The following is a 26,369-nucleotide window of genomic DNA, read 5'->3' on the forward strand; positions in this document are numbered from 1 at the left end:
GAAATTAGTGACAGTGACGGCGATAATAATTGCGAAGCTGCTGAAATACATGAAAGCCATGATTCTGCCGTTATGCGTTGAGAACTGTTTCAAAATTTATCACGATAAAAAAATATATTAAGTGATACATATTTACGGTGATATAATAACAGAAAAATTATTTCATTATTTTTGTAAATTTAAGTGTAGTTATTTTTTATTATATGAACCTTTTTAAGTGTGTCAATATTTCATGTATCCAGTCAAACGCGACATCGCACCCATAAATCAACCACTTACATCGCACCACAGTTGAAGAGCTCTACTCCGGTATGTTTATGCATGTGTATCGTTATCCTTGAAATATTAACATGGCTGTCCGGGTATACCGTATCAGTTACATTATGAATATATACTTCGAATTTTTATCAAGTCCCATTGATGTTCGGATTGTTTATTTATACTTGAAAAGATAATTCAAGACATAAGCGACGTATTTTTTAAAACAAATTTTAAAATCCATGCGTGATTATTGTTTAAAGTCATAAATTAGATTGATGATAAATAGCCCCGCGTGTGAACGAAGTGATACAAATTTATGACGCATAGAAAAGGTTAAGCAATATTTCATTTAGGGTAAGGTTTTTTCTCTCCTTTTTTTCTTTCAAAAATAGCATTGCTGAATTGTCAATATACACCAATATACGACCAATTCAGTTATTTTCAATTATTATATATATATCTGGCAGTGCATTCTCAGACAGGCAAGTCAGTTCTACAAAAATAGATTTGTACATTGCCCTACAGAATGTAAGGCAAAATGCTTAACCATTAGCGCTTACTGATAGAAACAACATTATTTTTTTATTTGATATTCTTGAAATGAAGAACAATAAATACAATCTTTGGCTTAAATTTATTAAGAAATATTTACAGTGATGAATGTACATGTTTTTTTTACATAAAAGCTCTTATGTTCATAAAAATAAAAATTAGATTCTATAACAAATACACTCCCTCAATTAACCTCATCTACAAAATATTGTATCAAAGACATAAATATAATTTATTTATTTTTGAGGTTTACAAAACATCAATTAAAAAATTACTGTAAACAAAAAGGAAAAATATTTCTGTAAAGTTTGGTTAAATTGATAGAAATACAATTGTATATTATGGGTTGTGGTATTTATAATTTAATGGCACATACGGGTGCTGGACATAGGTTTTAAAAAGGGAAATAATTTAGGTAAATAGTATGTATATATTGTAATGTATGTTTAACATATTGTGCGAAATACAACAACAATACCTCATATGTGACATACATATACAATATCTAGTGTAAAGAGCTAAAAAATATCTTTAAAATATATTTTGCTACTTAATTCGTTTTATGTGACACCTCGTCAAGTATCTTTTAAACATCTCACCTAACTAATGACAACTTTTAAATAAAGCAAACTCATTATACATAGTGTCCCGAAACTCATGGTACAAGTGGGAGACTAGTGTTTCTACATCACATAGAGAACCCATAAAAAAACTCCTTTTTAAATATGTACAACTATTGAATTTCACTTTTGTTTTCGGTAGTGAACGAATGCAAATCTTGGAAGCGAATCACTTCCCGACATCCGATCGAGCTGAAACTCGACAGATAGACTCGTTGTCAATAACAATGCATTCTATCAAGTGTGAAATCGTATGACATTTTAGCATTTGGCGAGATTGGTAGACTTGACGACTCCAGTTCCTGGATAGGAAGGATCAATCATTAGTCAATCCAAAAAATATATATAAGTGCAAAAGGCATTTTAAAACAGACATATTTTAGTATTAACTCTTTTTTTACAGGTCGATTTTTTTTTATCTGAGAATTTAGATTTTTTTTTTACCTTCTAATTTGTTTCGTAATTAGGGGTTAAAAACTTTTGAGACTGGATATTAACCCCCTAGCGACTGATTTTTTGTTTAATTTTGACCTAAAAAATTCCAACTTCGGACACAATTTACACGAAAACAAAACTGAAGACAAAAAAAGGTGTATTTATGTATACGAGCATCACAAAATCAACAACAAATGTGATATAGATTCACTAGTTTCCCGCATGTACTACGAGTTTCCAAACACAGTGTACCTATGTACTTAAATATTTTTTTATAGTATTAGTCCTTCTTTATGTTCATACACAGCAGTTTATCTTTCACTTCATCAAGTAATATATATCACAGAATGTACGGATGAGATTTCAGGCTCCCCGGAAAAGTTGTTTTGTTGTCACTTACGAGGTATCGCAGATGTTATTTTTCACTCTTAGAAAAAGAAATGTTAAAAGGAAAAATATTAGCTTCATATTTTTGAGGTACATAATATTATTTTGTTTTGTTATTTTTTATCTACAAGCTTTCCCCAAGTGGATTAAATCATTTCTATGCTAACTAATGCCATATTTGCTGCTAATTCATATAAATCACATTTATCGTTAATAAAACCACTCGAGCGATAGCATTTTTTTTTTTTAAATGTCTTGAGCACATTTCCAGGCATTAGGTTTGGGATTCGGCCGCACTCATTCCAAAAATCATACCTCCGAATATTAAAGGGGCACTAATTAATAAAACTAAACGAATTGTGGTTTAATGCCAATGAATCCACCCTCATCTCATTATTTATAATAAAAGATTTTATTATAAAATTTATAAACATGTGAATTCTTTATAAGTTAGTGACCAGATATTGCCCTAGCTTATACTTATTTGGAGCAATATTGAATGTTTATTGTTGTCTATAGTCTTCCTACTGCAAATGTCTAATTCACAGACATTAATTAAAACGCAATTTTTAATTTGTAAGCAGCCAATATGTTTAGTGGCTAGCTTGAATAAGCTCCAATCGAATACCAAAAGCCACTAATGTTCCACTCGTGGAATATTTTAGATAATTTTTTGCACTGTGCATTCAGCGTGTAGATGCCATTTTAAATTTTTTTCTAAAAATTGAACATCTGCTCACCAGTGGGGGTCCGTGACTTATCATTGAGCTAGAGTGGTAAGATTGAAAAATACAACATTAGTGAAGTTGTTAATAGGTACGTAATAAGGGCTTTAACGGTAATATCCAAATTTGGGTAGATATTCCTCAAGTGAATTAGCAGTGCTACTCAAATTTGGGTAGCTACTGCTCAAGGGCATTAGCGATGCTACCCAAATTTGGGTAGCTATCGCTCAAGTGGTTAAAATAATTCATACCATCCACACTAGCAGTCTCCATTTAAGAAAACAACATTAGCATATGAAATTAATCCAGTCAAAAAAATTATTCACTCCACAATTAACTCGGCCAGGTTTTGTAATTGGTTTGTTTATTATTAAAGAGGGATATTTTTTGGTCAAATTGATATTTGAATGCAGTTTTATTATCTAGATGTAGACGCATGTTTTGTGAAAGAATTGGACTTATTGAATATTTTTTCCACTTCAACAACTGATTTTCATTAATTGAAATTTAGCTTTTGTTTTATAAAGGGTCAAGTCCCGTTTTAAGACTAAACTGCGTGTTTTATAGGCAGTTGTGTGTCAACGATTTTAGCATCCATGGTCTGAAATCTGGAAAGAGTGAATTTTTTCATTTACCACGGAGATCAGGGAAGAAAGAATATAGTGAAGTCTGTTATTTTCTAAAAAAAAATATATTGACAATGTTCCAATATTCTATGTTGGAAAATGACTGCGTCGTTACACAGTCGTATATCAATATATTGATGGCTTGGTAAAAACACATATTTAAAAAAACTTTTGCAGAGATCCACAGTCATTGGTTTACCTTTTTATTTATAAAGCATTTCCTGAAGGTAAAAACGCAATAAATGTGATGTGAATAAAAGGCAAATAAAGTGATGCAATATACAGGGTGTCCGGAAACTCGTAGTACAAGCGGGAAACTGGTGAATCTACATCACATTTGGAGTAGATTTTGTAGTATATTTTTTTTGTATTTGAGCTTTCGTTATCGAGTAAATCGAGTTTGAAGTTGATTTTTTTTTTTTTATTTTTTTTTTTTTTTTAATCAAATTCTTATAAATTATTACTGAAGATCAAAGTACCCAACTAATTAAAACTATTTGAAAGTAAAACAAATGAAGAAACTCGGATTTGAAGCATTATTTTGAAATCACCCTTCATTTAACCCGGTGTAATCATAAAATATTTCTGCTCTGCAGGGTTAAAACATCTGTTATTCAACCCTAAACACCAGAAAAAACTTTAACCCTAAAATAGCCGAAAAATATTTTTTTTTGGTTTTTTTTTTTTTTTTTGAAAATGCTCAAATCAAAAAACTTTATGTTTTTTTGGGTTCCCCATGTGGTGTAGATTCTCCAGTTTCCCGCTTGTACTACGAGTTTCCGGACACCGTGTATAGACGAAGACCACCAGTGGCGGCTCGTGACATTTGAGTGTGATAGAGTGCTAAGTTTGAAAAATTCATGTTTAGTCCAAAACTAGATTTTTGTATGAAGATTTCAAACTGAAATTTCCTGAAAATTAAAAAAAAACCGAATTAAAAAAAAGAAGATGTTTTCAACTACAACAGCATCAATAATGCCATTTTTTGCAACATTATCACCCTAGTACACCCAAAAGTCAAGAGCCGCCACTGAAGACCACCAAGATTTCTATCTCAGTATCATAAGCTGGCCAACTAAAGAAAGAGAAAACACAGAAAAACCAGATTAATAAGTTGATTTCGACATTTTAATCTCGTTTATTAATAAAAAGGGACTTGTCCCACATACTTAGTATTTTTATTCTTAATAAATTCCTTTTTTTAATTTAACCTAATAATATTGTAATGGCTTTGAAAATGTGCTACAATATCAAAACCAAAATAAATAAATTATAAGATTTTTATTGATTTCCCAACAATTTGATCTGAGTGAAAATGTCCCCCTTTAACAATAAAAGATTCAATTTAATTTAATCATATTTCCAAATATTCAGTGGGTATTTGATGCAAAATATAATAATTTCAAAATATAATTTTATGGATTCAAGTTAGTAATTTGCTATTTTTATTATCGAAACTTAATACAATCCAAGTGAGTTCTCAAAGTTATTATTATTATTTCTTTAATGTTTTTACTTTAACTATCAAAGTCCTACATTATATTTCATTACAAAAACTGTATATTAGATAAAAATCTATTATAATTAATAATCGTAATAAATCATATTATCAGGTATTGTCGAATGCTAAATATTCTCTTTTTTAAGGTTATTTCACTCCAAATATCGATAAAAAAAAATTGTTGAATCCTAGTGAAATTTGTTTGTTGGAAGTTTTATTTATGGAAAACAACACTTCCACACATTTTTTATCCATTTGCATCCAAGCATTACACAAATCTATTTACGCATTTGTGTTGTATTGTCATACCTGTCGTAATCCCATGTGTGTCCATTACTATTTGTAAGCACACGGAAAAGGTAAAATATAGGTACATTACATACACAAATATTGACATTGTACATCCTTTCAACTGAACTTTTGTTGTTCATAGAATAACAGGAGTAAAACACCTACATAATATTTATATGTATGTAGTAAGTGTTCTTGGAAAATAATGGCCTGTATAGATATGCATTTCACTGGCGGCATGGATTATTGCATATGCAGTTAGCTGCAAATAGATTCAAACCAATAAGAGATTTCCATAATTTCCATTTAATTGATTTGTGACATATTCATGAAATATTTGTTAATGATATAATAACAAACAGTACCTTTTAATGAAATAAAGATTAAATAAAACGCAAGGTTAAACAGGGAAGTGATGAGATGATAGAAGTGATTGAATCTTTACCAAACTATTCAAATAAGTACTAAAAAATTGAGTAATTAGTAGAAGTACTGACTGAATTAATCTAATTAATTCAATCAGTCCGGTAAAGCATTTGAATCGGTTCCACTACTTTCTCGCCTTAACATAAAAACAACATTTTAGTACAGAGTAATGGGATCCGTTGTATTCGGTGGCAATTGGTTCATTCGATGAACTTCGGATGGAACACATCAATCAAATTAATTCAATCACACAATGTGGTGAGTCATATTGAATTGATTCACTAAATGTGATGAATCAGATTGAATTGCTTCACTTGACATAGTGAATTAGACTAAATTAATTAACTCGATATAGTGAATCAGACTGAATTGATTCACCGGTATTAATGATTCTGCCAATGTCTAATAGAATGCTCGTTACCTCCCCTGAGATATTTTGAGGGAATACCCACCAGAATGGCCCGTGATGAATTATATCATACAAATTTGCTAATCTATTTCTCCAATTTCATTGTTGCTGTCATTATCTGAATCTATTTTCTCCATCTGCAAACAAAAAACAAAAACCAAAATGAATTCATAATCATAAAAAAATATATTCATAAAATAAAACAAAAACTTTGTGATTATTAATTATCAGGTTAGTAATAAAAATATTAATTTCAAACCATAAAGTGAATGATGTGTTCAAATAAATAAAATTGGCTTTAAGTTTTGGGGCTCTGATTAGGGTGATGAAAAGGGTGCTTTTAAATAAATAAATAAGTAAAAGATTATTACCAGAACATCATCATCTTCATTCTTTTGAAGAATTGAAAGTGCGGCAACTTTGTCTTCCGGAATATATAGATTTTCCTGGAATAAAAAATGCACAATATTTACAATAAATAAAATAAAAGTATCAAAAATCAAATACACTGACTTTTACTTCATCACAGTGATTTTGGACAATGGGCTAACTGTAAGATTTTTTAAAAATTGGGTTTTTGCTGGGAAAATGCGGGGGTTCTGGGCATTTCCTGATTATCTAACCATATTGAAAAATAATATTTACAATAATTGTGAAGATACTATATTTCGTTTTCGCAGCAAATTTTCAAAAAATGTCAGCTTATTTTTAAAGCCCTAACGAAAGAGAAAATACTACATAATGAAAAATAAATGCTAATTTCAATAGAATTATGTTTCATTTTGGAGGTTAAGAAACTTGTGGAGAATTTGAAGATTTCTTCATCTCTTGTGGGTATTTTAAAACATGTACATTGGCGACCCTGGTCTACATTCACATTAGAAACGATGAAAATGTTACAATGCAGGTTTTTAAATACCGGTAAATTGTTTATCAGCTACCATTTTACCTAGTGTTCTTCAATGTTAAAAGCGGGTAATCTTTTGAGTATAAGAAACGTTTCTACTCCTATATAAAATACAGCGCCACATACAGAGCCAAAATAGACTTTTTGAGACTGATGTCTGGTGACATAACAGATTTGGTGCATTTTCAGGAAACGAGAAAAATAAAAATTATTTTAACTATTAAAACTAACTATAATAATAAAAATATATAATTATACCTAGCTCTCTCATTCAAAATTTAGGCGTATTAGATCTGTCAAAGAATTTATACATAAAGAATGCAAAAATCAGTCATTTTAAATGTATGTAGGATTATGAAAGATTTTTTAAATATTTATATTGAGGGATCAGTAGGATTTATAGGTCCAGTTAGGAGTTCTACCGAGCCGAATCTTCTGATATGAAAATATCTGGAGTCGGTGAATTGTTTTCCCATTTGATCTCTGGTGAGTTGACGTGTTGTACTTGTATTGTTTTGTATTTATTATGCTTATATAATGCACTTGCATAATGTGGATTGACTAGATGATCATTTGTGGAAAAGTGTGTGGAAGGGTTTAGTTTTTCCTGTGGGGAATATTTAACTTGGACATAAAGTGGGAAAAAAAAGGGTATTTTAATAAAGATCATTATTGATTAAAAAAGAATTCAAAAATGGCCTGGAGTTCCTTATTATAGTCCTCTTACCTGGATACTATTGTGTTGAGCCTTAAGATGGTCCCTAAGAGCAAAGGCTCGTGCATAACTAGCCCCGCACATCATGCAGTTATACTTCAGGTTGTTCTGGCGCTTGTGAGTCTCCATATGGACGCGGACGGCGTACAGAGAGGCAAAAGGTCTGGAATCATAAATATCATCATCAATGTAGGAAAAATACAACTATAGTGTGGTGCAATAAACTCTTATTCAACTGAAAAACGGTTGAGGCCAAAAAGATTTAGTCAACTCCTGCTCTTGCATACGCTTTGTAAATATTGGCTTAATTGTTATACATAGATAGTTCGACCAAAAACAAGACAGTTCCCTTGCGTTGTGGTATGACATGCTAGAGAACTACTAATAAATCACACCCTTTCTGCGAATGGCAAGCGACGTTCGTCTACGCATCTTCTTTTGCTTGCGATCTAGCTATAAAACTTACAAATTACAATTATTTGAATTAGTTAACATTATGTATTACAAGCTTACCTATTACATTCAGTACAGGAAAATGGTTTGGTGTGTGAATTTTTGTGGCCTGCCAACTGAACTGATGTCTTGAAGGCTTTAGGACAAAATGTACACTTGTAAGCCCGGACATTGGAGTGAGTCAGCACATGATGATTGTACACGCTGTGAGCTTTGAATCTGAAATAAAAACAAATTTTAAACTATGTTTTATTTTGCTACTAGACATACAAAGCGAAATAATATTAGGTGTAAAAACCTATCATTAATGCACATATAATAACTTATCCACTCTTCCCTTCAATTTGTGTTAAATCAGATCAGACCTCGTCATTACACTTGAATTAATTCATATAAGTACTCTTACAATGTTTGAAGTTCCTCAAGAGTACCTATGGCTTATCGTTACCAGCACCCGATTGTCGATAATGCGGGACTCAGTTTCCCCGCCCCTGATTTAGAAGTTATTCTTGGTTATTTTATCATATGTAAATAGAAAACCAAACTGACCTTTTTCCACAGTGAGAACACACATATGGTCGTGCACCCGTGTGAGTACGCATATGCAAGGTGAGGCAGTATGACACTCTGAAGGATTTCCCACAAATGTCACAACTGTGCGGCTTCTCCCCTAGCAAAATAAACCAATATTTCAAAATGTGCACTTTATTCAAACTATTTCATTCAATCAATTTGGTGAATCAGATTGAATTCATTTACTCAACATGGTGAATCACATTGAATTGATTCACTCAACGTGGTGAATCAGATTATTTATTCACTCAACATGGTGATTCAGACTGAATTAATTCACTCCATGTGGTAAATCATACGAATTTGATTCACTCAACGCGGTAAATCATACTACTTTGATTCACCAGTATGAATGAATCTGAGATTAGAATGCTCATTAACTCGCTGAGATCTTTTAAGGGAATACCGATCTGAATGGCCTATGATGAATAACAGTAATAAAATATGTACACATATTTTATTATTTACATGTGGAAGAATTTTCATTGGGTTCTCTCTATAGAACCAACCTGTTAATGATCTTGTCTGTTTGGAGAGGAAATCTAGGGCTGAAAAGAATCACTCAGGATACTGATATGTATTGTATTCATATTTTTGGGATAAAAGAGTGGGAATTAAATATAAGTTACATTCTGTAATCAAATCAGTATTCACCTGTGTGTATCCTCTCGTGCTTTACTTTTTCGTGTGGCCGAGCAAATTGTCTGTTGCAGTAGTTACATTCGTATGGTAATAATTTACTTGACTTCACGCATGGGACCTGTGACCAAAAGAATGAGACATTATCATTAAATAGATTCATTAACCGGTCATGCGATAGCTACACAAATTTGGGTAGGTGATTTTTATGAATTATAAATTGAATGATTTTTCGAATATTTTTTTCAAAACCTAAAAATATGGGATAAATGGTGAAATCAAGGTTGATTTAAACCGTAATAAGCAGTTCATAGCTTTCCATATTAATATTTGTAGATATAATATTAATTAAATCGAATGACTGAATCGAATACCGAACACCCAGAAATCAACATCGCTCGAGTGGTTAATTGGATGAAATTAAGTATGAAAAACATGTTTATAGGTAGTGGCAATAACAGCAGTCTGTACAATAATCTCTCACTTGTCCGCAACCCCAAAAAAATGTCTAAGGGAAGTTAAGTCGTCGATAGAGCCTTTTTTTATTCTTCAATAAGGAATTTCAGAGCTTTTTTTTAGCAATGTTAACTGTCAAACTAAATAAAGCTTATTTAAAAATAATAATTTACGTCAAGATTTCATAGGAAAATTAATTTTTGAAGTTAGATTTTTGTTTGTCCCACCAAATCCGAGGTCTACACGGTACTGCTGCACTTGGTCCTTGCCGACCTAGCTGACAGCTGTTCAACTGTCGTTGTTAGCCGACTCACTGTCAGTTGCGTGCAAAGATATTAGAAGAACGAGATATGCTATGTTGGCCGCCGGACCGTAGCCGGAGTACTACCTAATTAGGGTACTTTGAACGATATCGGGACGTGTACGCACAGAAATCTGTTCTATGTATTAGTGCGGATACCTTAGCGCAAGCGAAGGTGTGCAGTAGTATTGGTGAACAAAACCGGCGACACTGGGCAAAACAATTCCACTCAGTACGAACTGCGCATAGCACATCTCGTTCTTCTAATATCTTTGGTTGCGTGTTATCGTGTTTTCTACAAAACCTTCAAAAATGTCTGGATATAATACGCATTATTATTGCATTGTGCAGATGTGGAAGAATACAGGCATTACAGCACCCAATAAGCAATTTATCGCAGTTCTTAGGAATGCTGTTCTTCGTAAAAAATTGTGTACCGCAATGAAAAGATGTGATAAGCAAAATTCTGTTCTGTCTTGTAATTCCGCAAGATATTGCTGCGAAGATCACTTTGATATAAGTACGACAGTTATCTTAAGTTATCTGTTAAATATTTGCAGGAAATATTACATAATGTAATAATATTATTGTATTATACAGGGTGTCCGGAAACTCGTAGTACAAGCGGGAAACTGGTGAATCTACATCACATTTGGAGTCGATTTTGTAGTATATTTTTTTTTTATTTGAGCTTTCGTTATCGAGTAAATCGAGTTTGAAGTTGATTTTTCTTTTTTTTTTTAATCAAATTCTTATAAATTATTACTGAAGATCAAAGTACCCAACTAATTAAAACTATTTGAAAGTAAAACAAATGAAGAAACTCGGATTTGAAGCATTATTTTGAAATCACCCTTCATTTAACCCGGTGTAATCATAAAATATTTCTGCTCTGCAGGGTTAAAACATCTGTTATTCAACCCTAAACACCAGAAAAAACTTTAACCCTAAAATAGCCGAAAAATATTTTTTTTTTGGTTTTTTTTTTTTTTTGAAAATGCTCAAATCAAAAAACTTTATGTTTTTTTGGGTTCCCCATGTGGTGTAGATTCTCCAGTTTCCCGCTTGTACTACGAGTTTCCGGACACCGTGTATAATGTTGTGTTATTTTTTAAATTTAATATAACATGTCAAAATCAACGATTGGTAGGTTATCGGACTGTGCTTGAATATATCAGATTACGGACATGCTATGTAGTTTTTTGAAATAGATGTTGTATATTAGACACGAAGTATACATTCACCTAATTTGAGTTAAAACTTTGAAATGATCGTTAAAACTAAAAAGACAACCGTTCGTAAACAGACAGCACGCAAAACTACACAAAACTGTTCAGCCTGTAGAACCTCTCCCTCTTGTTGGCAAAGTATGAATGTAACAGAAAGAGATGCACCATGAGCAAAGAGTTCAGGTATTACATCGCACAAACCGACATACCAGCGTACAGTTGACGTCAGAGTTCTTTCAACCAATCGTGAAGCGTTATTATATTATGGCCTTTTAACCATTATTTATTAATTTTAAGAATAAAAATATATATGTATTCAGAATCAGTACTCGTTGACCTACATGGCCATATTTTTAAAAAATCAAAATATTTTTCACTCAACTTCCCTATTAGTGAAAGCGGTGGATTATAGGGCATGCGTACAAAATGTGCTAAAAATTAAAACAGAAACATATTTCTTAAGGCTGGCCGCATACATACGTTTTCCGTATTCGATTTCCGAATTCGTTTTCCGTATTCGGACATCCGAATGCACGGAATCAGTAGAAAATACATTAACTGCCGCACACGTTCGTTTTAGTTCCGAACGGAACAAATTCCTTACGCACGTTCCGAATGCAAACCGGCACGTTCGGAGAAACCGAATGGAAAAAAACCTAATGACGTCATGTAGAACGCAGCTCTTGCATACATTTTGTTTGTGCCGACGCAAACGTTCGGAAATTTCCGTTCAGTAATTCAGTGTTGCCAACGGATCTTGACCTAATATCGCCGTTTCTCATACATAAGGTAGCGTAAAGTAGCCGAATTTGCTGTTAGGTGGGACATGTTTAAAATTGATGTTTTTACGTGAAAATAAAAATTTCATAGGGGTAAAAAATAAAATTGATGTTTTTGAAGTAGCTTAATTGGCGACCAATCGCCTTTTAGATTTTTTCGGCGCCGATTCTCGCTCTGAGTAGCCTAAAAGGAGATATATCGCCCTTGTTGGCAACACTGGTACTGACGTTTATACATTCCGAATGAAGAAAAACGAATGTTTGCGCTAGTCTCACGGAATTCCGAATACGGAAAACGAATTCGGAAATCGAATACGGAAAACGTATGTATGCGGCCAGCCTAAAAGTAAACACTGGTATCGATCTCTCTAGTAAAAATAATGGCGGATTATAGTAGTTGTCGGATACATAATTGAACGGCTGATGCTTTCATGTGGCTGCACTCGGAACAAAGAAATTGATGTTTTTCTGAGAAATTTATTTGACATAGGGACAATTTGAGAGGCGGGTTTGTTTGAAACCATTAATTGGATAACCGACACCTCTGCCATGGGTCACCCCGAGTGGTTCGCTACGGCCGGTGATTTAGCAGGGGTGCCTGCCCACCAGCTGCGTGGACCCATGCTTTGACCTCTCCAACTGGTCTCTCGACCCTTTGCTTTGTGCCGCAGCGGGAGGGATATATTCATACGTCCGTCACTCCTAGGCACACTGATTCCTAGATTCCTACCCACCCCTCATACCTTTTTCCTTCCCAGAACTCCCTCTCCTTTCTTTCCTTTAAAAAAGACCCTGCACACAGCATCTCCAAATATGACATAGGCCCTGTTGGAATTTATTTTCCTCATGACCTCCTGTGTAGGGTTAATGTAAAAAAAGTATATGTGTATACTCGGGAATGTTAGGAGTCAGATAGGGGTTGTCAGAAAACTTACACGATAGCAACTTAACAAATGTAAGTATCTCTCAAGCCAAGCTTAAAAAGCTACTAAAATACCGGCCATTAGAAATTTATCTAAAGAAAATCACGAAATTTGTAAAAACGGAAAACAAGAAAGAAAATTACAATAAATGCATGGTCCTTTCGGATTTCGAACAATTAAAAATAAATACCTAAAACAATGTAAAAGCACTAGTTTCATAACAGAGAAAGAAATATTTTACCTTATCCACCGTGTGCACATTCATATGCATGTCCAGATTTTCCTTGGTGTGGAATTTCCTGTTGCAAATGTCGCAGTTGAACTCGACGATGCCCGCATGAACGGCCTCGTGGATCTTGCGGTAGCCTACGTGTATCCACTTGTCACAGAGGGCGCAGTGGAAGCGGTCGCAGGGTGAGGTGGCGGTTGGCCCTTGCCCGTCCCCGCCGCCCCCGTATTCCACAGGGCCCTCCACGGGGCGCTGGCGCACGGGCTCGTGCATACGGCCGTGCAGCAGAAGGGACTTGTTGGAAGGGAAGACGGTGTCGCAGATGATGCAGCGGTAGGGGCCGAGTGGCGCCGCTGCTGTAATGGTCAAATATTGTTTCAATCTGGTGATACAAATATCTAAAGTTTTAACGCCGAACGATGATCGCTCAGCAGTGAAATTTTTTTATTACAACTGAAATTGCCAATAGGTCACAGGTGACCAGTACCTGATTTAAATTTGATTATTTTTTTTTCGTCTAGGGTATTTATTCAGGATAATGTATAAATAATAAAATCAGATTTTTTTGACAATTGTCTCTCAAATGGGCTATTTTGTTTATTTTTTAGATAAAGTTAACTATTCTGGAGAAACGTCTAGCGATATAAACATTAAAAAATATACATGAATAAAAAGATAATTATATGATCTGTTAAACAGAAAACTATCGCAAAAAAAATCAAGTTTTTATTTGATTATTTGAGCAGTCATCGAGGTAATTTTCGTGCATCTCCGCATATTTTCAGCCGGCAATCGAAAATATTACGAGGATTTTCTGCTTCGGCTTTCAACAGATTAAAAACGTATGTTTTACCGGTCCTTTGAAAACAGAATCCCATTGCGCATACTCACAATTTGGTTTAACGGTAGCCCATTTATCGTTGTTCCTTTTTAAAGTTTTATGCACCTTCATGTGAGCGCAGAGTGATTTAGAGTTGTTGTAGCTTACATTGCAATGTTCGCATTTGTATTTTCCTAGAACAAAACAATTAAATAAATCAACTATTTTCACACCACGAAATAAAATTACAGACACCCTGTATAATATCTTTTTCATATTGGTTATTATTTAATGTGTAAATTAATTCTTTTTAATTACCCTGTAGCGGCTTACAGATATGTGTCTCGAATTCGGTAAGGTTTCCATACTGCGTGAAGCAACGGGAGCAGTAGTAGATTCTTGAAACAGTACCTTCTTCATCATTTGTCACCACTTCCTCTCCCTCGAAGATTGGTTCATCTAGAAAAAGATTATATAATAATGAATAATATATTATCAGTTAAGTAAGTACCTAGTAGGCATAACCGAACAAAGATCGGTGAGTGGCTGAGTTGACAAATAATGCGTCATCATTGCACAGACAACATCTTCCACTTACAATGATGGTAGTAGGAGAAATATAGTCAGGTTAGTGCTTGTCTTTCTTTAAAAAATTCAAGTTTATAAAAATGGGTTATCAAAGGTGTATCTGAGATGTTTGATGATGGCATGTGAGAGATGGGTACATAACACCTTTATTCATGAAGAAAAAAGTTCCTTAACACATTAATCCACTTGTGTCTTCAATCAGAGGAGTGAAAATGTCAATATGATATGATTCTAGCACTCTAGCCAAGGAGCAGTGCATTTTGCGGACTGCTCTTAAGATGGAAGGAGGTTCTACAATAGCATAGAGCCAATATATGAATATAGGATAGACCGATCAAAGAATGAATACCAACGGCTGTTGTTCCCAACATTTCGATTCATTGATATGAGGCACCGATCAGCCAAGCGGGTTGTTGAGCAATGCTCAATCAACATTTTTTTTCATTAATCATCCTGAGTGTGCCCGCTCACACAGCAAAAGTACATTTGACGTTTCTCCTCCGAGTGTTCACACGAAACAAGAAAACATGGATAGCAAAACAAAACAAAATATAGCAAGAACTTCATGCAGAATGAAAAGAAAAAGATTGTGGAATTTATAATATTGAAACAACATTTTGATATTTTAACGACATTTTTGACATTCGAAAACGGTTAAAGAAATCTTTGTCATTTAATATTTGGCTGCCAATTCGTATGAAATATGAAAATTATTGTCCATTACTTCCGCCCACTCCATTATAATAATAATATTTGGCTGATTTGTATAGCGCCGTTTTTGTGAAAAATCACCTCAAGGGCGCTGTACAAATAAATTTCAACTAATATTATAAATGCGAAAGTGTGTTTGTTTGTATGTCCTTATTTCACGTTGCAACGGAGAGACTGATCGATGTGATTTTTTTGCATAGGGATGGTTGGAGAACTGAGAAGTGACATAGGTTACTTTTCATCCGGGAAAAACATTTCAATCCTACGGGAAAATTCTTTGTACAGTAATTTCACCCTAATACCGCTAGTATATAATAAAATTAATTTAAATGGCTTACAACTAAGATTTGTAATTATAACTAGTTTGTTTTTTTTTACATTAACTCCACACAGGAGGCCCTGAGGAAAACAATTTCCCTCATGGCCTATGTCATCTCTGGGGATGTTGTGTAGGTGGTCTTTTTGAAGAGAGGTAGGAGTAAACATGGACGTTGAAGAGACCCATGTTGTAGGAGGGAGGAAACACAGAGGCCGAAAAATCGTTCCACAGTCGAGCTGTTGAACTCAAGAACGAGTCGTAGAAGCGACCCATTCTCACGGGACAAATGTCAGGCGCGCGTTTGACGTGTTCCTCGATTATGCACCGTTACAGAAGTGATCAATAACGCTAGTTCCTCGGAGCATCTTCCATTGTAATACCGGTAGAACGAGGACAGCATACCTAACTGACGCCTGTGCTCTAAAGATTGCAATGCGCATGTTAAGATGGGAGAATTTATCAAACGGACGTCCCGTTTCTGCACAGAGTTAAGGGTTTTTTCAGGTATTGTGGGGCTCCAGACCAGAGGTGGCTGCCAAATTCAACAGTGGGGCGCACTTGCAATTTTTATAGGGTCAGCAGTTGTGTACTATTAAAGTATCTATTAAAATTGGCAATATGCAATACGAAAAATAGTGCATGAACCGAATGACGTTCAACATTTCACTGTCATTTTTCACGTCACCACTCTTTTTAACTACATAGTCCTTTGTTGAGCCGAGTTTAATCCAGTTGTTTGGTTCCCTTAGCTCGTTCAATGCTTGATCGAGAGTTGAGTTAGGAAGAATGTAGTTGAGCCAAAGTTGAGCAGTGTTGAGCCAAAATTTCAGTTCAACAGTTGAGTTTATTTTTTTAATTTATATTTTAAAGCTCAGGATTGAAACAACGGCTGTAAGCAACAATTTTTATTATTTCTATCAATTTCTCTGTTTATTTTCCTTTACTTTATTTCCTCCTCTTTTAACTAAAGGAAATTGCTAGATAAAATGATTTAACCACTCAGAACATTAGAACGTCAAAAGACGTAAATATGATAATAGCGGTCAAGGCATTAGAACGTCTTTTCACGTAAACGCGCGAGATTTTACAAAAATCGATTTATTTCCATCACTAGTATACGGATTGCCATGATTTAAAAAACAGAGTATCGATAATGAATAACGCTACGCGTCTGTATTCAAGAATATCTATGGAAAGTAGAGGTGCATTATCTAAGCCGATTGGATCTGTCATCTTGTTCGTTCATAATTTATTGCGTTTCTAAATAATTTATTAAAAATATTTTAGTTTGGACGGTTAATATTTTGAGGTGACTAATAGTTTTTAATTATATTTCTTCAATATATAAAGTGTTATTTCTTTATGATACTCAGAAAAAAGTACATTTTTCACGGCTTTGAAATAATGCTAAGCGATTCTTACATATTTTTGACGTTTTCATAAAATGTATATTTAGAAACGCAAATATTTACGTATTGCAACATAATGCGATAGTGGATTTCATAATCTTTCCAAAACATTTTTTAGAATGAGGCTACGTTTCCCAAAACGTGAGTTATGAAGCTTTTAGCAAAACTCGAAAATAACACAAAAATTATTACGTTTTGACAGTTCTCAAAGAACACATAGTAAAAAAATGTCTTTGTCTGAGAGGTTAACCTTTTCAATGCTTGAAACAACGGCCGTAAACATCGAGTTTTATTCTTCCTTTCAATCTCTCTATTTAATAATAATAATAAATTTATTTCACATAAAAATCATACAATAAAACATGCGGAAACTTTGACTAGCCAACTAGGAATGGATTCTGTTTTAGGCCAGTCAAATTGACAAGTTTAATTCATATCATAATTTAGCACTTAATATAAAACAAAACCGGTAAAGTAAATAACAGCCAGATAGTAGTAATAAAAAGACAGATCACCGCAGGAGTTGTAAGGTAGAAAAAATGGGAAGGGTAGTGTATAAGTTTATAATATAGTTGGGTGATTAGAAAATAATCAATAGCATTGATAAATAAAGTATAGATTAATACAGAATAGACAATTGTGACTCTAAAAATTATGTATGAGTATTTTGACAATAATGTACATATACAGGGTGTATCGGCAAGTACCCGACAAACTTTAACCAGCTATTCCTCAGCACATTTGGAGTAAAAAATGTTATGGGTGCCTTGCTGTCCGGTAACATTTTTTTTCCATTAAAAACAAAAAATAAATAAAAATCCACACTCCGTCACTGTCATTTGCATTGTTTCTCGTGTTCAACAGCTGTTATTAGCAAGTGTGTCAAAAAGTGTCATCGCTCTTTCGTACACACTAAATAATAATAGCTAAAAATGAGAAAAATGGTTCCGTGCCATTTCGTTGTGATTGTAAAAGCGCGCCAACGTAGGTACGTACGTACATTATTCAACGAAACTCGAACAAAATATTGCCAGATGGGTTTTCAAACTTTGACAAAGGATAAAACATTGGTGAATAGTAAATTTTTTATTAAAAAAAATGTTACCGGACAGCAAAGTGCCGATAACATTTTTTACTCCAAATGGGCTAAGGAATAGCTGGTAAAAGTTTGTCGGGTACGTGCCGATACACCCTGTATATATATATACTTTTTTTTTAATATTTTTTTTATTCACTATCCATTTTCCTCTTCTTTTAACCAAATGAAATTGCTCGATAAAATGATTTAACCTCTTCAATGCTGGTACAGTGTATGCATATTGTGTTTTAGTGAAACGATATGAAGATTGCAGCCGACATATGCTACAGCCCCGTAGACCAGGTAAATATTATAAATGTGTTCAGTTACCCTTACCTTTGGGTTCCTCGGTCAGGTCCTCCTCAGTCTTGATGGCCCCCGAGTCCCAGAACCTCTCTATTTGGACGACCTTGCGTGTGTAGAGGCGCCCGTCCCGGTCCACGCACTGCTCTTCGTGGAGGGTGTTCAGGATTTGTGGGGTGCGCCAACGCTCCGCTAAAGAAATTTCCAAATTATTTGATAAAACAACTTTTTTTACATTTAATAATGGGAGGTGTTCTCACTGGGTGCTTTACACGTGTTCAGGTCCCCATTTTTTAAATGGTTAGGGCGAAAAATGGTCACATCCACAAAAAAAATGTTGGCTGAAAACATTTTTTTTCCTTTTTTAAATATCTTTTTTTTTCTAAAATCCATAGAAAAAAAACATAAATAATATTCCAGTATAAAAAGAGTAAAATATATCAAAATAGGACAAATCTAATTTTAGACACCATTTTTTATTGCTAACTCTAGGGCTAATAGGAGAACATAAAAAGTGATTCTATGCCCCCAGAATGGATTTCCTTTCATATTGATAATGTACTTGTCATAGATATATACAACATAGAATTAAACCTTCCGATTCCGAGAAACGTCAAAAGTCAAAATACTTAAAATACGGACATGCAATAGTTTATGTATTTATTCATTTATGCCCGTCGGGCTTTGACATAAACAAGTAAAAATTAATTATATTATATAGTGCATCCAAATTAAAATAATAATAATAATTTTATTCCCAGCTGCATGAATGGGATTTGCAATTCAAATATGTATGGCAACAAAAGAATATAAAATATAATATAGGAACAAAATGAATTAACGTAATACACATCAATACAAATCTGATCAAATACCTGTCTGGAGTAAATAACAAAACCAACATAAAAGAAAAAGTAAATTATAAGTTAAATATTTACATAAAAAAGTGAGATACAGAAATATATAGTTATATGTACAATAAATACATTATTAAGTACCTAATTAATATTATATATTTAAAACATATTGATAGGTGTAAGCAATGTACCAGTAGCATTAGCAGCCTGTCGCGCCGACACAATCTCTCCGTTCTCCATGATGACACGTTTGGTATCCGAGGTAACGGCCTCGTCTGCATCATCCGTCTCCTCCCCGTCCCCATCCTCGTTGGGCAGCACCTGCAGTAAGGTCATGTCTCCCAGCAGACCTTCGTCGTCCTGAGCCATCTGAGGAGATAGCCAATGTTTAATTAAATACAGTAACTTAATAACAGTTCCAGAAAAGCTAAGGAACTAAATTGAAATAACCTAACCTAACCCCCTAAACCTATTGTTATTATATTATGTTCTGTTTTGTTTGGTTACCCTCATGAACACAACTCAAATTTGGTTATGCCTTCAAGAAGACACAGTTGAGTCTCAAACCACTCGGTTTGAAATAGAGTGGTGGTAATGATTTTTTTACTGCTTCACCACAAAGTTTACGTTGTATGCGTAAAAAGTGAAACTGTGTTTTTTTTAAATGAAAATGAGATTAATTATTCAGAAGGCTCAGTTTAAAATGTGGATATTTTCCAACAAAACTTCAGTTTTTATCAAACACCAGAATGCTTGATATATTTATATACAGGAGAATGTCTGTGGTGGGCGGGCGGTGGCGTGGCATACACAGGGCGGGCGGTATTTATTTGATTTTTATATAAATCTACAGTTTTATTCCGAGACTGATGTAATTTTGAACACTTGACCTTCAACACGGGAGAAAGGTCACTGTCTACATTAGATTTCTAAAAAGTCTATGTAAAGCATAGGCAACGCGGAGAACTTCAGCTAGTAATTATTGTATTATTTGCAAAAGGTAACTACATTTGTCAAACAAAGAAACATGATACATAGTTACATATTACAAAAGAAAACTAAGAATCGATCACATATTGAAAAGGAGATAATAATATAATTTTCTTTTCAAAAGATTTATAGGATAGTACACATAAGGTTTAATAGGTAGTATAAAGTCTGTACCTCTACAACCACTTCTTGATCGCTGTGGAAATTTTGAATGTGGTCCACAACAGAAGTGAAACTGATTCCACAACTATTGCAGCTATAAATTTCTTCACTCTGTTGACCTTCCTCAGCTGCATCTCCTTCGATTTGTTCTTCTGGAATTAGTAAAATTGTGTTTATTTAACCTTCCCGTTACTGTAAATTTGAGAGTCAAAATAAATACATTCGAGAGAACTAGAATAAATGAAAAATGTGTACATATAAAAAATGGTTAATAAATACTTTTTTTCTACCTCTCTTAACCTGTGGAAAGCCAGATCTTTTTTGAGGGAAATCAATAATGGAATCAAAAATGAACTCTACAGTGTTTTAAGTGCAAGCGATTCTGTTAAAAAAAATTTTGCACTTTCTCATGGCATACAGGTTTAAATCGCAAAAATTCCAGCTAGGGCGAAATTCCAATGCCAGCAGCGCATGAACGGTTTGTCGGCGGGAAAAAATTCTTGTCACTGGTGCACAAACAGTTTTCCAGAGGTTAACCTTCGCTTACTTGGAACAACCGCTTATTTGGGACAAATGTCTGGGCACAATGTGACCCAATTAAGCAGAAACAGCTGTATTTTTAAATTATCCATGCAAAAAAAACATATTACCTTCTTTATCTTCAACTACATCGTTGGATTCTATGTTATCTTCAATCTGCTCTGCGTTATCTTCACAAAGAATATGTTCTCCATTTATATTGGAGAGAATTAGAACAGATCCTTCTTCGCTATCATCCAATAGTCTAACTTCCATGTTCACATTATCTTCATTGAAGTCCTCTTCCTTCATTACTGTCATATGTATCATATCTTCCTTAGACTCATCATTACTGGATGCATCATTCCTCGAGGGTGACTGTTGGTTAACATCTGAAAATTATTTTTAAAAAAATCATTAAAACTAGAAAAACAATAAAAATACCCTATTCCACGTTGGCCATTTGAACTTTTATTTAAATATGAATACCGCGCAAGAGTCGGAACTGCTCCCAACCATCTGGAGCCAGTGAGACTATGGTATCCCCAATTGGGTTATTTTGTGAGGCTGAAGGTAGCGGGGAGGGAAAGGAGATGGGAAAGAGGAAGGTGGGGGGCTATTCATATCTGGTCACCAAACACAGCTAAAGCCATAACAAGCAAAGTTTCAATTCTGAATGGTGGTCTTATACTAGGGCAATACGGGCGATCTAAAACGTGCCGCAAGTATACTATATATTATTTTTACATGAATAAATTGTGCAATAACACAAATTCATCAAATAAAATTGACTTGCGCAAGCCGGGACTTGAACTTACGACCTTCGGTTTGGCAGTCGAGGGCCTTATCCCTTGACCACAGAGGCTGTCAGATCTAGATGAATGTGGATATTATCGCAGCTGCGCCAATTTATTTGTACAGCATTATTAGGCATCATAATTCGTAAACATAAATAACCGCTCATGCAATAATCAGTAAAAAAACCAAACGCGTATTGCAAACTGAAAATGGGGCCAAAGTGTGTACGCTGTAGGCGGGTTGTCGCCAAGATCCTTTGATGTGTGCACGAAAAGACAGTTATCGGATTGGCCGGCCAATACATTCAACGGCCAAATCGTCCTGTAAACGTTGGGCCAGAGCATTGGCCCAATGCATTGGTCCAACATGTACTAGCCGCATTATAATTACTATCATACAACTTTTATGAAATACAGAATACATTACGCAAGATTTTTTTTATATATTCTGCGGCTTAACAAATACATTTTGGCATTCAGTGACAAGATTATACTTAGCATAATTATGATAGCATTTATATCATATTTTGGATGCTGGAAACTTTTTAATAGGAGGCGCACCGTATACCCCTTGCCTTATTTATAATATGAATGCAGTTTTTATTAATTCAAAGGAATATTTATATTCTTAACCCTTGGAATGCCGACATCCAGCGACCTTGTACTAGCTAGGGGTAAAATGCCAATCGCCCGCCGTACGCCAGTTGACACTATTTTCTCAATAAATTACTTGTTTTTTTGGTAAATTACAATATTGTAAATTTTACTGTCTAATATACTCTATAATAAAGAGAGACAAAATTACATGAGACCTTTTTGTAAATAAATATAATACTATGGCTTTGAAAACTGGAAACATTTTTCACTTCGACAAATATAAAATTTCAAAGTTAAAATGAATATATTTGCTTTATTCATATGAAGCAGATATTATATATAATCTAATTTAAATAAAAACAATATCTTAGTAAACACCACTTCCATCATAAAAGTGGTGTTTACTAAGTTATTGTTTATTTAAATTAGATTGTATATATTATATATTTGCACTTGACCAAACGAGATTCTAGGTCATCTAGAATAATATTATGATAGATTATTTATTTGCCAGGCAAATAAAATATATTTTAGTTTGTCATTATGTAACAAAATATAATAAAACCAGGGGAAATGCAATAAACTACTAGCGAATGCGAGGAGGATTTATCGGCAAACTCGGTTCCAAACGTCAGAAATCTGCGGTGGATTTCTTGTCACATTAAGAGTTAATGGAGGTCAGCTGTGAAGGAGAAATTGGATTGTCCGCCACATAATATTTTCAGTGTCTAAATATATTTTTAATGAAGCCTATCCTATAATATAGGTTATTATAGGTGATATAGGGTCTAGAAAAGAAAGGTTAACATAAGTACCATCATTTAGTTCCGAAACAAGTTGACCCTCTTGAATATCTTCTGTGGTATTCATATTGGTTGGCGAAGAATCTACTTCAAATCTGGTCACCTCGCTATCAATTATAATTTGAGATTGTTCTGCTGAAGTTTCTGAACTATTTCTCTCAATAATTTTATCGCCTGATTGTGACAGCTGTGGGGGCCGTACGCAATTATTTTCTAAATGATCAGCAAGCGAACCTATACTGTCCAATTTTTGACAACATTCTGGACAATGAAGATTAGCTGTCAAACTCAACAGGTGATGTTTGAGAGTTTTTCGACAAGGGAATGATTTACCACAGCAAAGAGGGCAATCAAAGACCAAAGATCCCATTTTACGAATACATCGGTGAAAATTTTACGCCATTTTTAGAATGTTATGGCAGTCAGATCGCACGTATACAATCGCTAATTCGGTTCTGATATGCCATACTGTTCTTGAGATTTATATAAATATTCCTGAACATCGACTGACATTCATAACATGCAACCCGGCTTGTGCCTAATTTCTCATAAAACACTATTTCCGAAATAACTTCACAGCAAACAGAATATCACGACACAAATGAAGTTAGAACCGGAACCAGCAGAAAACACTAGTGGATCATTAGCGGATGTGGGTACTGTTGGTATGCGTGATCGTATAATTTCATTTCCATTTCGATGAAACCTTTTTTTACGCCGTATTGCACTCATTACAAAGGTTCTTTATATATATATTTTTAAGATGTGACGAATCACATGGTCTCTCTACTCTAAAAAATTGAGTTTTTGGAGTGCTGGAGTTTTTCAATTTAGATTTATATTTCTTCATACATAAATAATAAAATATAATCTTATGCACACCTTGACAAAAATTAATATGTTATTTATTCAAATAGTTAAAGTTATTCATATATTTCTTGTACTTTCTGCCTTTTTGTATCATGAACTTAAAAGGCCCTGTACAGACTATTCCAGAACAATTTGAAACCACGGGATAAGGGGGAAGATATGAAAAAAAAGTCTGTGCCTACTTAATTTTATCATGACGTGTTCTATTGCCTGTATCATCAAATCAAAAAAAAAAACGTAAGCCGTTATTTGCGTTAAGAATATAAAAATAAAATTGGAGTAGTTATTTTTTTTAAATTTAGAATACTAATTATAATTTTCCACTTCTTTACTTACAAATAATTTCAAAACTTTGCTATACTAGATGGCTGCCAGGCAATTTTCCCTCTACCTGGATTTGGTTTCAATGTCATACGTAAAAAATGTCCAGTGTCCAGCTGTCCAGCCAGAGACTTACAGGTTCATGCCGTTGATAGTTTGTATTCACTTCACACGTCATCTGCTAATAAATCAAATGAATTACCTCATTATCAACAGTAATATGAATAATGTCATGTAGGGTTGGTTATAAAGAGATGAAAAATTAAGATGTCCTTTTTAACGCTTAGCTCAATCATTAGCGAGTTTTTCATGAGTTTCTGAAACATGTGTGTGAAGAGGCAGATCTTAAATAAAATGGTGCGGTGGCACAGACATAGGAATTAATAGACGAGAAGATAATGGCGAGGGGTAAAATCAACTGTTGAAGAACGAAGGGAGTGAAGCTGACTGTGATTCGTCAATAAATCAATCTGACAGTAAATAGGCATCTCGCATTATAATATCACCATTTACTTCTTAAAAGTAAAATCTGCTTTTGAATGAATAGACATTTTTACATGGGAGCGCAAATTACTCGCCACGTTATGAACAAATTTGCGAAGTCCAAATTCGGCAAAAAAATTCGGTTTTATTTTCAGAGTCGAATATTTCGTTTAAGTATTTAGTTAAGACACTTTTATAAATGTTCATAATTTACTTCCCAGCAACCAACCAGCTTTGTGTTTCGCGTCCAGACGTTTCTCGATGTGATAGTAACAACTGATTCATATTATACGATGTGAATATGCTTAAAATAAAGTAAAATAATGCTTATATATGGAATGTAATACGACAATTGGGTTTATTCTCTTTTTCACATCTATTTTTACAAGTTTTCATAGTACAAGTCAACATTTTGCCGTGTTATTTCGTAAAATGAACCAATGATGCCTCGACCATAGTTCGCACAAGAATGATGACGTCACGTTTTCAAATTTCACTTGAGGCCATACGCGAGCACAGCCGGCTCCAATGGAACCGGTATGGGGAGTGGGGATAATACGCTTTTAATCACTTAGGGCAGGTCTACTAATATTCATATGTCTATGTGCGGTGGCATAGAAAACGTGATCTATATACATGTTTTTTAATTTGGCAATATATTTAGTTTGTGGACTTGTGAAGAACCCTGTTCGTATACTTAATAATTCTGAAATTTATAGATCCATTCCTATACGTAATACTCCATTTGTAGATCCATCTGAAATTATTTTTATAAACCAAACCAAATAATAAGGCCATGTGTAGCAACCTTATAGCAACACTGAATATCAGTGTTGCCAACGGGTCTTGGCCTAGTGTCATGTCGCCGTTTTTCAAACACTTAGTAGCCTAATGTAGCCGAATTTCTATAAAATATGCCCACATATTCCCCACAAATATTGTACGTGAGCTTGATTCCCCCTTTTATTATTCGAAATCCATGGGGGAGGGGGTTGTTAGAGAATTTCTGTAAAACATAATTCCCCACAAAAATTATTCAAAATAAGTACTCCCCACAAAGTATTTCAAATCCATGGGAGGGGGGGGGTGGCTACGGAATTCCGTTTCGAAAAATTCCTCACATTTTTCCATTAAAATTTAAAAATCTGAGGTAGCCTAATCGGCGACCAGTCGCCTTTTTGATTTTTTGGTCGCCGATCCTCGTTCTGAGTAGCCTAAATGGCGATAAATCGCCTTCGTTGGCAACACTGGTGAATATATCCATAGAAGGTAATTATCGTATAAATATATCTATGCAGTATATAG

General features: G+C 34.2%; 1 protein-coding gene across 1 annotated transcript; it reads right to left on the reverse strand.

Annotated features, from left to right (window-relative positions):
• Positions 1-796: 796 nt before the first annotated feature.
• On the reverse strand, positions 797-23,993 carry LOC149426685 (uncharacterized). The gene is made up of 14 exons (XM_089632832.1): positions 23,403-23,993; positions 21,325-21,585; positions 20,687-20,826; positions 19,714-19,891; positions 18,699-18,857; positions 14,576-14,716; positions 14,329-14,451; positions 13,450-13,793; positions 9,536-9,641; positions 8,858-8,978; positions 8,369-8,527; positions 7,868-8,018; positions 6,605-6,679; positions 797-6,370 (listed from the first exon to the last, which is right to left on the reverse strand). Exons 1-14 carry the CDS (start codon positions 23,758-23,760, stop codon positions 6,314-6,316), a joined length of 2,373 nt encoding a protein of 790 aa, XP_089488958.1. The 5' UTR covers positions 23,761-23,993; the 3' UTR covers positions 797-6,313.
• Positions 23,994-26,369: the final 2,376 nt, after the last annotated feature.

This window comes from Hesperophylax consimilis, chromosome 1 (genome assembly GCF_061612785.1).
Source record: "Hesperophylax consimilis isolate HC1 chromosome 1, BYU_Hcon_1.0, whole genome shotgun sequence".
Taxonomy (NCBI): Eukaryota; Metazoa; Arthropoda; class Insecta; order Trichoptera; family Limnephilidae; genus Hesperophylax; species Hesperophylax consimilis.